Raw genomic sequence first — 15324 nt, 5'->3', positions numbered from 1 at the left:
TACACAACGTTCTTCGTCATTGTTCGATTGTTGTATCATTGCATTGCAGATGTATGCTGGCCATCGAGAAAGTGGGATACGAGATGATACCCTCATACTTAATGGAATGGAAAACCGGACTGAGAAAATGGAACAAAATAAACATCTCTTGGTTGTGTATAGAGACCTTCGATTACAGTGCATGACAGCACTTCAGAATCTGAATGATCAAATAACAATGTGCGTATTCTCTGTTTATAAGCTTAATTAGCATAATATTCTTTAATCAATTATTTAATTACTATATTGAACTATTTACTATATGTACTGTATTAGGATATTATAAAGTTTATTTCAGTTGTTCTGACTGGTTTAGTAAATTTTGCATGCTATAAGTTTTGGAGTTCTCAAAATTTGATTTTAACTCCCAGTTCATAATATTTGGGGATAGTTTTTCAGAGTTGATTGAAATTGTAGAGGCTTAAAATAAATCACTAACAAGCTTTTGCACTTTTTAAGAAAAAGTGGAGAAATGTATGCAGTCTCTAAATTTATCAAATCATTTAACATAGCGACTGGAATCTGACATGATCGGGAATGACTCACGAATCTGCAGAGACTGCTCAACAGGCCAAGGGCATCAGAACAGTGAATTTCCACAAAGTAAACATGTGAATAACAATGAGAGAAAGACAAACAACGAAGATGATGCGGCGGAGTAACAAGTCCAGCAAGTAACTCAAGATCAAAAACCTAAGAGAAAGCAATTCAGAACCAAAACTATGGTGTGTAACGAGATCAGTACAATAGTGCAGTAGGGCAGCTGCATGTGCTGATAGGCCGGCAGTACAGACATGTTTCCATAGCCAGCACTGCATTGGCAACAACAGTGCCACAGATTATAGCAGCACTGTTTAACGGCCGTCATCAATGTCCACAACTGCTGGCAAACTCTCAGACTTGCCAGGTGGAGATACCAGATCCCTCTCCCCTGAAATGGTGGCCAGGCGAACTGTTGGCACACTAGGAGTCCTGACACTGAAGCCCACTGACTGGTAGGAAGAACCTGACACATCATTCGATGGTTTGGCATGGATGAGCATTCGTGGTCCAACAGTAATGCTGCTGGCAGGTGTGGACAGAATCGATTTGTATGACAGTGCTCCAAACCTATCGGACTGTCAACTATTGTAAGGTGCCGCTCATGAGTGGCAAGCACAAGGATTGAGAGGGCCCATACTTCCAAGCCTGACAGGCAGCACCCAGTGTGCCAAGTCTGGGGCTCCTTGGCTTTGGGGCCAGGAGATGGGGGAGTGTACGCAGCTGCTGTCCATGGAGAAGTTCCGCTGAGCTATGGTCATAACATGTAGGTGCTCAGATATAATGTGAACGCAGCTGTAGAGGTGGAAGTGCTCACTACTGTCAACATTTGTTGTTTAAATGTTCACACCCTGTGCTTCACTTTTCTGTTGGAGGACAGGTGAAATGATGTAGCAAACAGGTGCTTGATGCAATTGGAGGTGCAGAACTGTTCAAAAGCCATTGCTGTGAACTGGGGTCCATTGTCACATGATGGTGCACAGAAGCCCATCTATGGCTAGCGTCTGTATGAGTGAATTGAGGGTGGTGTTAGTGGTAGTGGTTGCCATGCTGACGATGTATGGGTAATTAAAATAAGTGTCTATGACAACGAGCCACATAGAGCCTAGAAAGGGGCCTGAAAAGTCCATGTCAATGTGATTCCAGGGGTGTTGGGGTGATGGGGGTGGGCCATGGAAGAGCAGACTGCACACCATGGCCTCCACATCATTTTTTAGTCCTCACTAGTGGGCATGTTGCCTTGCATGGGCATTCATTTGCTACATACCCCAATGCCCATGATGGAGTAGTTGCAAAACCTGAGGGCTCGTGGTAGACAAGATGACAACATGATGAGTATCTGCCTGCGAATCAAGCAGGAGAACATCGGAGATGAGTGGCAAATGGTGGGAAAGACATGCCCAGACCCAGAGTTTGTGGTCGTTGGACTTTGTAAAATATGTGAGCTACCCATGGAGCTCACAGTGCAGAACATACTGTAGGACAGGGTGTGTGTCTGTAGTGATGAGAGTAGCTGTAATAGGAAAACCTCCAAAGCGTGCTGCCATTCCACATTGAGGTGGAAACAGATTTTTTGTTGGCCTAATGCTGGGTTGGGTCCTAAGGTTAGATGAGAGAGGGCATCCATATTTGTTTGTTGTGCCGTCAGCTTGTATTTAATGGTATAATGGCCGGAGCTGAGGAAAAGTGCCCAATACCATCTGCTTTGGAAGCCAGGAGTGTGGGCCAAAGAGTGCTACTTGTGGTTTGTGATAGTAGTGAGGTTAAACTGGGTCCCTAATACGTAAACATGACACTTTCTGAATGGCAAAGATTATCGCCATAGCCTTCTCCTTGATCTGTGAGTAGTTCTTTTGAGCAGGTGTCAGCGCTTGGGAGGCATAGGCAATTGGTTGTTCAGTACCTTCATTCCTCATATGTGCCAGCACTGCATCAGTGCTCATGGGAGAAACACCAGTGGCAAAAACCTCTGTGCATGGTGGAGAAAAGGGTGTAAGGCAGTGCGCTGAGCACAGTGTGTGCTTCATCTGTGTGAAAGCATGCTCACAGGCAGCCATTCACCTGTACTGAAACCATTCTTCTGCAATTGGTTGACCAGCTGCATAAATTGGGATGCTTGTGAAAGGAACACAGAATAATAATTCACCTTACACAAAAAGGCCTTGAAGCTTCTGTAGGTTTTGGGGGTGGAGTAAAGATTCAATAGAAGAAATGTTGCACTCAGTGTGCTGGATCCCAGCTTTAGTAATTCAAATGGTTCAAATGGCTCTGAGCATTATGGGACTTAACATCTCAGGCCATCAGTCCCCTAGAACTTAGAACTACTTAAACCTAACTAACCTAAGGACATCACACATATCCATGCCTGAGGCAGGATTCGAACCTGCGACCGTAGCGGTCGCGCGGTTCCAGACTGAAGCGCCTAGAACCGCTTGGCCACCAGCGGCCGGCCCAGCTTTAGTGAGCAAGTGTCTGAGGCATTCCACCTGCTCCTGCAAAAACTAGCATTTGTCTAAGCGGCATTTGAAACCTGCATCACACAACCTAGTAAAGAGGGTGCAAAGGTTGTGCAGTGGTCCTGATGTGTAGCACCTATGACAGTTACGTCATTGAGATAGCTGGTACAAGTGGGAATGGACACGGTTAACTGCTCCAGGTATCTCTGGAAGATTTCTGGAGCTGAAAAGATCTCAAAGGACAAGGACTTGTATATGTATAAGCCAAAGGGTTGTTGATGACCATAATGCACACAGGTCATTCAGCTCGTGGAAGGGAACTGTGTGTGAGATGACCTGAACCTCATCAGTGATTGAGGATCCAAACAGCAAGAAGGTATTGAAACTGAAAATGTTGCCAGCCCAGTGACTATTGATAATGCACAGAGTTATTAGTTGTGTAACTGTTTTATACAGATAGCCGTACTGTAGGTGCAACCACAATGGAGGGATATGTGTTGAGAGGTCAGACAAACATGTGGTTGCTGAAGAGGGGAAGCAGCCTTTTCAGTAGTTGGAGGGACAACAGTCTGGATGACTGACTGATCTGGCCTTGTAACATTAACAAAAATGCCTTGCTGTGCTGGCACTGAAGATGGCTGAAAGCAAGGAAAAACTGCAACCATAATTTTTCCTGAGGACATGCACATTTGCTGTATGGTTAAATGATGATGGTGTCCTTTTGGGTAAAATATTCCAGAGGTAAAATAATCCCCCATTTGTATCTCCGGGCGGGGACTACTCAGGAGAAACTTCATTATCAGGAGAAACAAAACTGGTATTCTACGTATCGGAGTGTGGAATGTCAGATCCCTTAATTGGGCAGGTAGGTTAGAAAATTTAAAAAGGGGAATGGATAGGTTAAAGTTAGATATAGTGGGAATTAGTGAAGTTCGGTGGCAGGAGGAACAAGACTTCTGGTCAGGTGAATATAGGGTTATAAATACAAAATAAATAGGGGTAATGCAGGAGTAGGTTTAATAATGAATAAAAAAAATAGGACTGCAGGTAAGCTACTACAAACAGCAGAGTGAACGCATTATTGTAGCTAAGATAGACACAAAGCGTACGTCTACCACAGCAGCAGAAGTTTATATGCCAACTAGCTCTGCAGATGAGGAAGGGATGGGTGAAATGTATGATGAGATAAAAGAAATAATTCAGATAGTGAAGGTAGACAAAAATTTAATAGTCATGGGGGACTGGAATTCAATAGTAGGAAAAGGAAGAGAAGAAAAAGTAGTAGGTGATTATGGAATGAGGGTAAGGAATGAAAGAGGAAGCAGCCTGGTAGAATTTTGCGCAGAGCATAACTTTAATCATAGTTAACCGTTGGTTCAAGAATCATGAAAGGAGGTTGTATACATGGAAGAGGCCTGGAGACACTGGAATGTTTCAGATAGATTATATAATGGTAAGACAGAGATTTAGGAACCAGGTTTTACATTGTAAGACATTTCCAGGGCAGATGTGGAATCTGACCACAATCTGTTGGTTATGAACTATAGATTAAAACTGAAGAAACTGCAAGAAGGTGGGAATTTAAGCAGATGGGACCTGGATAAACTGAAAGAACCAAAGGTTGTAGAGAGTTTCAGAGAGAGCATTAGGGAACGATTGACGAGAACAGGAGACAGAAATACAGTAGAAGAGGAATGGGTGACTTTGAGAGATGGAATAGTGAAGGCAGCAGAGGATCAAGTAGGTAAAAAGATGAGGGCTAGTACAAATCCATGGGTAACAGAAGAAATATTGAATGTAATTGATGAAAGAGAAAAATATAAAAATGCAGTAAATGGAGCAGGCAAAAAGGAATACAAACACCTCAACAATGAAATCAACAGGAAGTGCAAAATGGATCAGCAGGGATGGCAAGAGGACAGATGTAAGGATGTAGAGGCATATATCACTTGGGATAAGATAGATACTGTCTACAGGAAAATTAAAGAAACCTTTGGAGAAAAGAGAACTACTTGTATGAATATCAAGAGCTCATATGGAAACCCAGTTCTAAGCAAAGAAGGGAAAGCAGAAAGGTGGAATGAGTACATCGAAAGGTCTATACAAGTGCGATGTTCTCGAGGACAATATTATGGAAATGGAAAAGGATGTCGATGAAGATGAAAAGGGAGATATGATATTGCGTGAAGAGTTTGACAGAGCACTGAAAGACCTGAGTCGAAACAAGGCCCCGGTAATAGACAACATTCCCTTAGAACTACTGACAGCCTTGGGAGAGCCAGCTCTGACAAAACTCTACCATCTGGTGAGCAAGATGTATGAGACAGGTGAAATACACTCAGATTTCGAGAAAAATATAATAATTCCAATCCCAAAGAAAGCAGGTGTTCACAGGTGTGAAAATTACTGAACTATCAGGTTAATTAGTCATGGCTGCAAAATACTAACATGAATTCTTTACAGACGAATGGAAAAACTGGTAGAAGCCATCCTTGGGGAAGATCAGTTTGGATTTCGTAGAAATGTTGGAACACATGAGGCAATACTGACCCTACGATTTATCTTAGAAGATAGATGAAGGAAAGAGAAACCTACATTTCTAGCATTTGTAGACTTAGGAAAGCTTTTGACAATGTTGACTGGAATACTCTCTTTCAAATTCTGAAGGTGGCAGGGGTCAAATACAGGCTATTTACAATTTGTGCAGAAAGTAGATGGCATTTATAAAAGCCCAGGGCATGAAAGGGAAGCAGGAGTTGGGAAGGGAGCGAGACAGGGTTGAGCAAGCAGTAAAGGAAACAAAAGAAAAATTTGGAGTAGGTATTAAAATCCATGGAGAAGAAATAAAAACACTGATGTTTGCCGATGACACTGTAATTCTGTCAGAGACAGCAAAGGACATGGAAGAGCAGTTGAACGGAATGGACACTGTCTTGAAAGGAGGATATAAGATGAACATCAACAAAAGTGAAACGAGGATAATGGAATGTAGTTGCATTAAATCGGGTGATGCTGAAGGAATTAGATTAGGAAATGAGACACTTAAAGTAGTAGATGAGTTTTGCTATTTGGGGAGCAAAATAACTGATGGTGGTTGAAGTAGAGAGGATATAAAATGTAGACTGGCAATGGCAAGGAAAGTGTTTCTGAAAAAGAGACATTTGTTAACATTGAGTATAGATTTAGGTGTCGGGAAGTCGTTTCTGAAAGTATTTGTATGTAGTGTAGCCGTGTATGGAAGTGAAACATTGGACAATAAATAGTTTAGACAAGAAGAGAATAGAAGCTTTCAAAGTGTGGTGCTACAGAAGAATGCTGAAGATTAGATGGGTAGATCACGTAACTAATGAGGAGGTACTGAATAGAATTGGGGAGAAGAGAAAGTTGTGGCACAACTGGACTAGAACAAAGGTTTGGTTGGTAGGACATGTTCTAAGGCATCAAGGGATCTCCAGTTTAGTATTGAGAGCAGTGTGGAGGGAAAAAATCATAGAGGGAGACCAAGAGATGAATACACTAAGCAGATTCAGACGGCTGTAGGTTGCAGTAGGTACTGGGAGATGAAGAAGCTTGCACTGGATAGAGTAGCATGGAGAGGTGCATCAGGCCAGTCTCTGGACTGAAGACCACCACAACAACAACAACAACTGTTTTACATGCAGTTTAAATTGTGGATTGACCCCCAAGAGGAATCAGACTCTCACCATGTGCGACCAGCTTGCGGGAGGGTGGGGCTATGAGAGGGGAACTCAGATGAGCATGCATTGGGAGTTTAATCAAAGAAACAGTAGCTCCTGCACCCACCTGGAAATGGACATCCTGGTTTGCAAGCATGAGGTTGATGTACAAGGATCGCCTTGAGGAATACCTGCCTTAAGTTCATGCAGAATCCCATGATCCATGATGGGAGTGGGATCTGACTGTCCTGACAGTTTGCAACAGACAAATTGGAGATGCCCATCATTCTCACAACAGGTGCAGGGCTTCCAGCGATCTGGACAAATGAGCACATGGGTGCACTGTGAAGCAGTCAGTATGCGACTGGTTGTTGAGAGGGTACTGACACATTCAAAATCGATGAATCACACTGCTGCCGAGAAAAAGATGTACAAGTTTAATGCCACTGAGGCAATGGCTGGACCCTGCCTCTTACAGTTGAGCCATGAGGTGTCCATTTTCTGTCTGCGTGATCTCAAAAGAGCACACAGTTTTCAAAATACCATCCAAGGATTGTCTAGTTTGAGAGCTGTGGTGCATAGTTCTGGATTGGGAGTGAATTGGACCACTATGCCGCAGGTCAAGGACTCTGCATAAGAAATTTTGCAAGTTTCGTTCATAGAAGTAAAATTACATCACCAAAGCAACCCTTGCAAATCCTTCACTCACGAGTGGTAAGACTGATCAGGTTGCTTGTGGTATTGATGGGACTTGAGTGATGATGCGATCACAGGGAAACATTGTGAGTAATAATTTGACAATGAACACATCACCTTGAACACGATCATGACAAATTCGAGAGTGGAGTCAATTTCTTTAGTAAGAAAAACGTCTGCAGGTTAGCCCAAGGAATGAAGAGCGACTCTTGGAGAACATCATCAGAAACCTGAAAAGCATCAAAGTGCTGTTTGAGCCACAACAAATACGTGTCCCAAACCTCTTTGGCATTGTTAAATGGTGGAAACGCAGGTGGACAGCTCCACACAAGGGGAGTGACCACAGCTTGGATGGTGTGGGAACCCTGAATCTGCAGTTGGTTCATCAAAAGTTGAATTTCTTGCTGTTGCTGTTGAAATCGTAGGCACTGCTGCCACTGATGTTGAAACTGCTGCCACTGATATTGAAACTGCTGCTTTTCATCCATGGATGCTGCAAAACTTCTAATTAGTCACCAATTATAGTGACTGCTATGTGACAAGTTCTGGAATGACTTGAGAATCTCACTGACAGGCCAAGGGCATCAGAACAGTGAGTCACTAGAAAGCAAACGGGTGGATAGCAATGAGAGAAAGACAAATGATAGAGTCAGCAAGGTGCAATAAGTTCAGTACAACAATTTGTAGCAAGATCAGTACAATATCACAGTGAAATCACAACTAACTGACTGAATGAGTGGCTATGCTGCTGGCTTTATAGGGCAGCTGTGAGAGCTGACAGACTGGCAGACGTGTGTCTCTGTAGCCAGTGCTGCAGCAGTGCCCACAGCTTATAGAAGCACAGTCTAGCAGTTGTCGTTGGTCCCTGCCTTCCGGTGGCCTTTCAAACTCACCAGGTGAGGATACCAGATTACATTATGTGTATTCAGTAATAAAATAATTTTAAAAAACTTGTCAGTAACATGCACTGTGAATAAGATAATACTGATGATAAACTTTTCCCTTGGTGACTAGGCAGAAGTTTATATGCCACAGGTTGGAGAGGCACACTTCTACACTAACATTAGTGACTGAAGCTATGTAGTCATTGGCTTAAGTTGTGTCAAACATTCTTGCTTCTATTAACATATGACATGTAGTAAAATAGTTGATGTGGTACATGGACACTAAAAAGGCCATAGCTCTTCTGCTGGATCATTAATTAAACCTTTTTTAAATCTATGTAGAAAAAACATCTGAATTCACTTGTGTGATATACTACATCTTATAGAAGAATTTTCAGCATGATGGTATCTGAATTCCAGGCAGCCAGCTGACTGGGATGGTTTGTGATGCTCCGTCCATGGTTGTGTGCAGCTGGACTAACATGTTGGTAATTGAGAAGACCTGGTTCATAATTGCAGCTGGTAACAGTTAACTTCTCCCAAACTTCTAGACAACTGAGCTGAGTGTAAAGTTTTTGATCATATTTAGATGTGCTCAAAGGATGAACAAGCAAATGGGTAGTGGGCAAGGATTGGACAGTGACCTCAGGTTAAGTAATTAACAGAAATTTAATAAAGAGCACTGGTTTACTAATGTAAGTTGCTGACAGCAATTAAAGACTCTTAAGCCGGAATTGGGAAGCAAAATAACTGATGATGGTCAAAGTAGAGTGTATATAAAATGTAGACTGGCAATGGCAAGGAAAGCGTTTCGGAAGGAGAGAAATTTGTTGACATCGAGCATAGATTTAAGTGTCAAGAAGTCTTTTCTGAAAGTATTTGTATGGAATGTAGCCATGTATGGAAGTGAAACGTGGACAGTAAATAGTTTAGACAAAAAGAGAACAGAAGCTAACGAAATGTGGTGCTACAGAAGGATGCTGAAGATTAGATGGGTAGATCACATAACTAATGAAGAGGTATTGAATAGAATTGGGGAGAAGAGAAATTTGTGGCACAGCTTGACTAGAAGAAGGGATCAGTTGGTTGGACATATTCTGAGACATCAAGAGATCACCAATTTAGTATTGGAGGGTAGTGCGGAGGGTAAAAATCGTAGAGGGAGACCAAGAGATGAACACACTAAGCAGATTCAGAAGGATGTAGGTTGCCGTAGATACTGGGAGACGAAGAAGCTTGCACAGGATAGAGTAGCATTCAGAGCTGCATCAAACTAGACTCTGGATTGAAGACCACAACAACTGAACAAGCCAGAGTTAAGAACTGAACCCATAGTCAATTTCATGTGGAGGAGACAGCTAATAGAAATAAGCTGGAGAGCTGTACATGGCCCCATGTCCAACACCTCAAATTCCAACACCATAAAGTGGGGATGGAGAAAATTCTTTCAGAGAGCAACCATTCTGGTCAAGATCAAGAAACCAGGAGAGAGCTCTTGACTAGGTTGGCTTCTCGGGACGGTGTGGCCCTGTCATACAACTTTGGTCTCTCTTTCCAATTGGTTTTTTGGAAAAACTGAATATTGGTTCTAGGTGTGACAGAAGTGACCTTGGTCAGTAACCAACATGCCTTAATGAAACTGGAAAATGGCACCTTCCACTCAAAAGATGGAAAGTTTCTCTTGTTCGAAGACAGATGTCAGAAGAAAATAGCGTGATGGACAAAAATGGGATGAGGGTATGTGCATTTATCTGGTCCTACAAGGTCTTACAGGTGTGACCACTAGTGCTCACATCTGCTCTGTTCTCCATCTGTGAGTGTGTGGTATGCACTTTCTTTACCTTCACATTGACCCCACTGCTGCTACAAAAATGAATAAGGTATTAAAAAAACAAAACAAAAGCTCTGGAAGGCAGTATCACATGTAAAGGAAAAAAGTTGTCTTCTTGTTGGCCATGACATTCTCAATGATCTCCACTGGCAGATCGGCAGCAGCTCAGCTGTAAGTGTTACATGGTGGCACTTACATTGGATGCTATGAATTGAGACATGGTGAAGTGGAGAAACCACGCTCCCTATGATTGCACAGCAATGTGATGTGGACTGCAATGAACTGAAGGTACCCCAGCTTTGAAGCAAGGACTTCAGCGATGGCAGTGGACACTGCAGAACTGACATCTGGCTGCTACATGACATGGGAGGATTGGCTGCTGACATCCCAGTGATGACTGCAAATGGGGTGATGCTGTTGGGTGGTGGCATGCTGTAATGAGGCAAAACTCAGGATTGCGTGCATTCCCACCAGGCTGGTAGGCCACGTGGCATGTTAGACCAGGCCACGTGATAGCACAAACTAATAGCATGACAGCACTAGCTCAGCTACACCAGTGCAGTCAGAATTTGCTCGAAACACAATTAGAATGACCCAGGGGACACACAAAGCTTATAGAGAATATGATGGATGCAGTGAGCATTATCCCTCTGCTGTTGAACTGCACCTGTTGTGACCATGTGAGACTGGATTTCAAATACACTGCCCCATTGGAATTTAAAATGAATACCACCCTGAAACTTTTTTTGTTGTATCTTTTGAAATTTCCATTTTTTTAAATATCATGATATGTTGCTGCATCTACCCAATGCTATTGAGGACTTGCTAATTCATTCATTAAATCAATTTATGAAGCACAAAATGTATTAAGTCAATTTAGACCATGTGTCTCATAAGCTGTCTTTTAGTCACAACTGTGACTGCAGAAAAGTTCATAAGTCGGTTTTCCTTATTGGATATTGTCAATGGAAGTGAGGACATTGTCACTGTTTCTGTGTGATATCTCCTGTGGATCATATGCTTCCTTCATAAGCAAAAGAAAATTATGGTGAATCTTAACATGCTTATAATACATGTGCCTTGTAATTTTTTGTCGTGTTCATACTAACTTTGTATTGCATAATTAAGGTTATTGTCATTAAGCACGTTATTTTTGCATGCAACTGAAGAGCTACATGAATTGTTAACAACTACCTACTTACTATTGTGTCAGTCGGTTGATTGTGTGGTTAAAATCTCACAAGTCTGTATATGATGAAACCATAGGAGCTCATTACCCTCTATTGAAAGTACAGAGCTCAATTTAATATTTCATTCTAAGAGGACCAAGAAGTTAATTGTGATTCGTTAACTGAACTTGCATTTTAGTAGTACACATGGTATCTTTGTATCAGTTATCCAATCAAAAAATTTGTAATTTCCATCTCAATAGCGTAAATTGATAGATTACATCAGCTTTCAGCTCTCCGTTTTGACCCTGTGATGTTATGACTTTTGCTACAAATCACAAATATCCACTCATGCTCGTTGCCCAAGTTCCAGGCACTACTGTACTCCTGTAAGGACCTGCATTCAATCAAGGCTGTGGACCATTACTCTTGGCTGTGAAGGAAGGAAGGAAAGAAAGAAGAAGAAGAAGAAGAAGAAGATTGGAGTTCAGTGTCCTATCAACAATGAGCTCATTAGAGATAGAGCACAAGCTCAGATTAGGAAATGAAAGAGGACAGGAGTCAGCAGACTGCTTTTGTGCTTTTCAGATTCCTTTTGTAGTGTCAATGTGTTTGAGGCATCCAGCTGCTTCCCATCGGTATGTACATGATGTCCCACAATGCTAACAGTACGGCATGGCCGAACAGTGATGCAACACCACTGTTTCTGTCAGTGATATCCTCCGGACTCAGCAACTATGACAGCATCAGCTAAAGCACAACTGCCATCTCCAGCACTGCAGCAGCCTTGACTGACTGTGTAAGCACTGTGGCTGGTTTTCTATGTCCTAGGGCTCAGTTAGCCCCACAGCAGCAGCTCTGATTCTCATGTCTCAGGGCAGTTTGCACTGATAGACAGTGGCAGTTGAAGCACAACTGACATCTCCAGCACTGCAGGCACTGTGACCCACTGTAGAAGTGCTGTGGCTAGCATGCTATGTCCCAGGGCTTGGCTGGTCCCATGGCAGCAGCTCTGCATCTAGTGTCTCAGAGCAGGCTCTCCAGATAATAGGTTGAACTGCGGACCCTGTACTGCATTCCAAATAACGCCCCAAGTCTCATGGCCCAATGGTGGTAGTGCTGCGATACTAACACAAGATGATTTCAGTATGACAGTGGCTAGGTTTTTATGTGCTCGCAGGCTGTGCCTACTTGAGTTTTACTATGCCTTATGGCACATATACTAAAGACTTCCATGGTTGCTGGTGTGGAAATGCTTCTGCCTTTTTCCGCTTAAGTGCTGCTGTGTTAACTATTTCCACACCTTGCCTGGCTGCCTTGCCTTGCAATGTGCTATGGCTGTGTTCTGTTTTGTAAGGCATAACATTTGTACTCACTTGCAGCTGGCTCTGCCGTAACCTGCTTCATAATTTGCGCATTTCTGCTGAAGTATGGTTGGTATGCTACAGAAAGGAAGGAGAAGGAAATCAGTTGTGTCCTTATCAAAGGGTGCACTTTTTGCACAGCTTAAAATCTGTACCAGGTCTACCAGGTTGTATCTCACTGGGTGTGTGATGAAGCAAGCTGGGATTTGTTTTCTTCCTTTCTTGTTTTGCCATCTGCCTCCTTAAATTCATTTTTTCACTTCTGCCTAATTACCATTAACATATGCGAGTATAATCTGCATTTTCATAAAAGAGAAAGGTTGGCCCTCAGTTTTAAAGAATATAACACAAGATCTACTTTTGTGCTTAGTTTTATGTATGTAATTGGTTTTCTGATTTATTTTGACTATTCCTAGTTAGTATCTTCCATTATAAGGCGAAATCTTTAATTGTTTCGTAACTTAAATTCTATTGTTGATATATAAACAAGTATAAATTATGTACTAATTATAAACATTTGGAGGAATGGTCAAAAGTATTCTTAAAGATTCTATTTGGCTCTATTTGAAAACATGCTAGCAAAGCCAGCCCTTAATTAATTCCATAGTAATGAACAGTTTTGTCAAAAGTATTGTTGCTTAACAATATCCAGTAATTTCATCATTTAAACAAATAATTCGGCCTAACTCTTGTAGTAGAGGAAACTGTTACAAAGAATCAATTTTTTGATGTATACAGTTAATCGAATGAATTAAGTTTTAATTGCAATTTCTGTAAATTAAACATCAAACAATGTGTAGTTTCTGTACCTATTATTGTGAGGATATATAAGGGCCCAATTTTTGGTCCCGAGACAGTCAGTCCACGGCAAAGTTTTAGACGAGGAACCCATATTGGTTAGATCAACAACAATGCATCCACTTAGCTGTGAAATAAGTGTTGCAGCATACGCTGTGTGTTAAAGCAATGACAGTGTCTGTTCCACACTTACATTTTTATTCTACAATAACAGTGAACTGTTTGGTTAGGCTTTTACTGCTCATAGATGTTCAACATTAAACTATTGTAGCAGTATGTGGATGTTCACCTACAATCTATTAATGAGGCTTATCGGAAGTTAAACAATAGAGCACTGGCCATATATAACTGTGTATTATTGGGAGGGGGGGGGGGGCTGTGAACAGTGAAAGTAAATAGCTGTGAAACGCAACATTATTTACTCAGTGTTGAAATTAAAAACCCCATTTTTCAGCCAGTGTAGCAATGCAGTACGTCGACACCGAGGACAATCAATGAAGAAATAAAACAAGTGAACGTCACATGTGGTGCTTGGTGTTATAGTGCTCTTGTGCTCTTGGTCTTTCTCCTGGGCATGCAGGGACTGTTTGTGAGGCAGCTGTCTTGCTTCTATGGTCCTGGTGATGAGATGTTTCATGAAGTAATCCTGAGTAGTGTCCATTTGAAATGGGAACAAAGTATCCTTTGTCATTTTAGCCTTGCAACTGTGAGTCATAAAAAACAGTGTGAAGCCTGTGGTGTCCTGCTTCACTGTGTTATGTGCATATGTCACAATGAAAAGTTTTATATCCCAGTTTCTGTGTTTAACATCATCATACAATGAAAGCATATCTGCCGGCATCTTATTAAAGTGTTCTGTGAGGTCATTTGTCTGGGGGTGATAGGCAGCTTGTAATCCACTGGGTGATGCTGCAACATGATACTAGTCTGTACTGGAAAACTTTTCCATGATCAGAGGTCATCACACCAGCTGCCCCATGCTTCAAAACAATGTCTTCTACAAGGAACCTTGTAATTTATATAGCTGCGGCAGTCTGCACAGCTTTGGTGGCAGCTTGCCAGGTGAGGTAATCAGTGCATACTATTATCCAATGATTCCTATTTGTTGACTTCAGGAACCTGTCAAAGAGGTCGATTCCGATCTGGTGGAATGGTGCTGCTGCAGGCATAGTTGGTATCAGTGCCTCTTCCCTTGCTGACATTCCTTTCATAGGCTCAGATAGAGTGTAATGGACTGGTATAGACCTAGTCATTGATACCTGTTTCTGATTCTGTCTAGCATCTTTATGAATCCCAGGAGACCAGACGTTAGCTTGTTGCGGAAATACAGCAGGAGAGCTGCCCATAGATGAGCTGGTATGACAAGCAACCATTTTTGTTTGATTAGATCATATTTCCAATTATACAGTGTTCCATTTATTAAGTGGAATTCTCCTTTGGTCCGTTCCTCCACAAGGCCAGCCAATTGGATACTCACAGTGAAGCCCTTTTCAGACTCTGTGAGGTGCTGATAATGCTGTCACACGTAAGTGTGCAGCATCTCTATGTCCTTCACAGTGACTGTTTAACATCTGACACTGTTTACACCCCCTTATATACCCTACTAGGCCCAGTCACAACACTAAACATAAACAACACTACTCCACTCTGTTGATCAGTCTACTGGCCACAGAGAATTTCAACTGTAATCATTTACATACCTGCCAATGGTGTGTGTATATGTATGAAGTTATACTGCCATCCAACCATTTTGTGTGGGTGCATAAGTTTTTTTATCAGTGTATTTCATTGTAATATTCTTACACAAACTCATGGTTACACGAGTCATGAAGCATAGCAATACAGTTATGTGTTTGTAGATCAGCATTAC

At 42.0% G+C, this 15324-nt stretch overlaps 1 protein-coding gene across 2 annotated transcripts in view; it reads left to right on the top strand.

Annotated features, from left to right (window-relative positions):
- LOC126469852 (uncharacterized) overlaps positions 1-15324 on the top strand; it is a 135827-nt gene that overhangs the window by 33358 nt on the left and 87145 nt on the right. For both annotated transcript variants that reach the window (XM_050097156.1, XM_050097155.1), the window contains exon 2: positions 50-219. In XM_050097156.1, coding sequence (XP_049953113.1) covers positions 50-219 — 170 coding nt within the window. The remainder of the gene's footprint in view (positions 1-49; positions 220-15324) is intronic.

This window comes from Schistocerca serialis, chromosome 3, assembly GCF_023864345.2.
Source record: "Schistocerca serialis cubense isolate TAMUIC-IGC-003099 chromosome 3, iqSchSeri2.2, whole genome shotgun sequence".
NCBI classification, from domain to species: domain Eukaryota; kingdom Metazoa; phylum Arthropoda; class Insecta; order Orthoptera; family Acrididae; genus Schistocerca; species Schistocerca serialis.
This window is presented reverse-complemented; position numbering and strand designations above follow the sequence as displayed.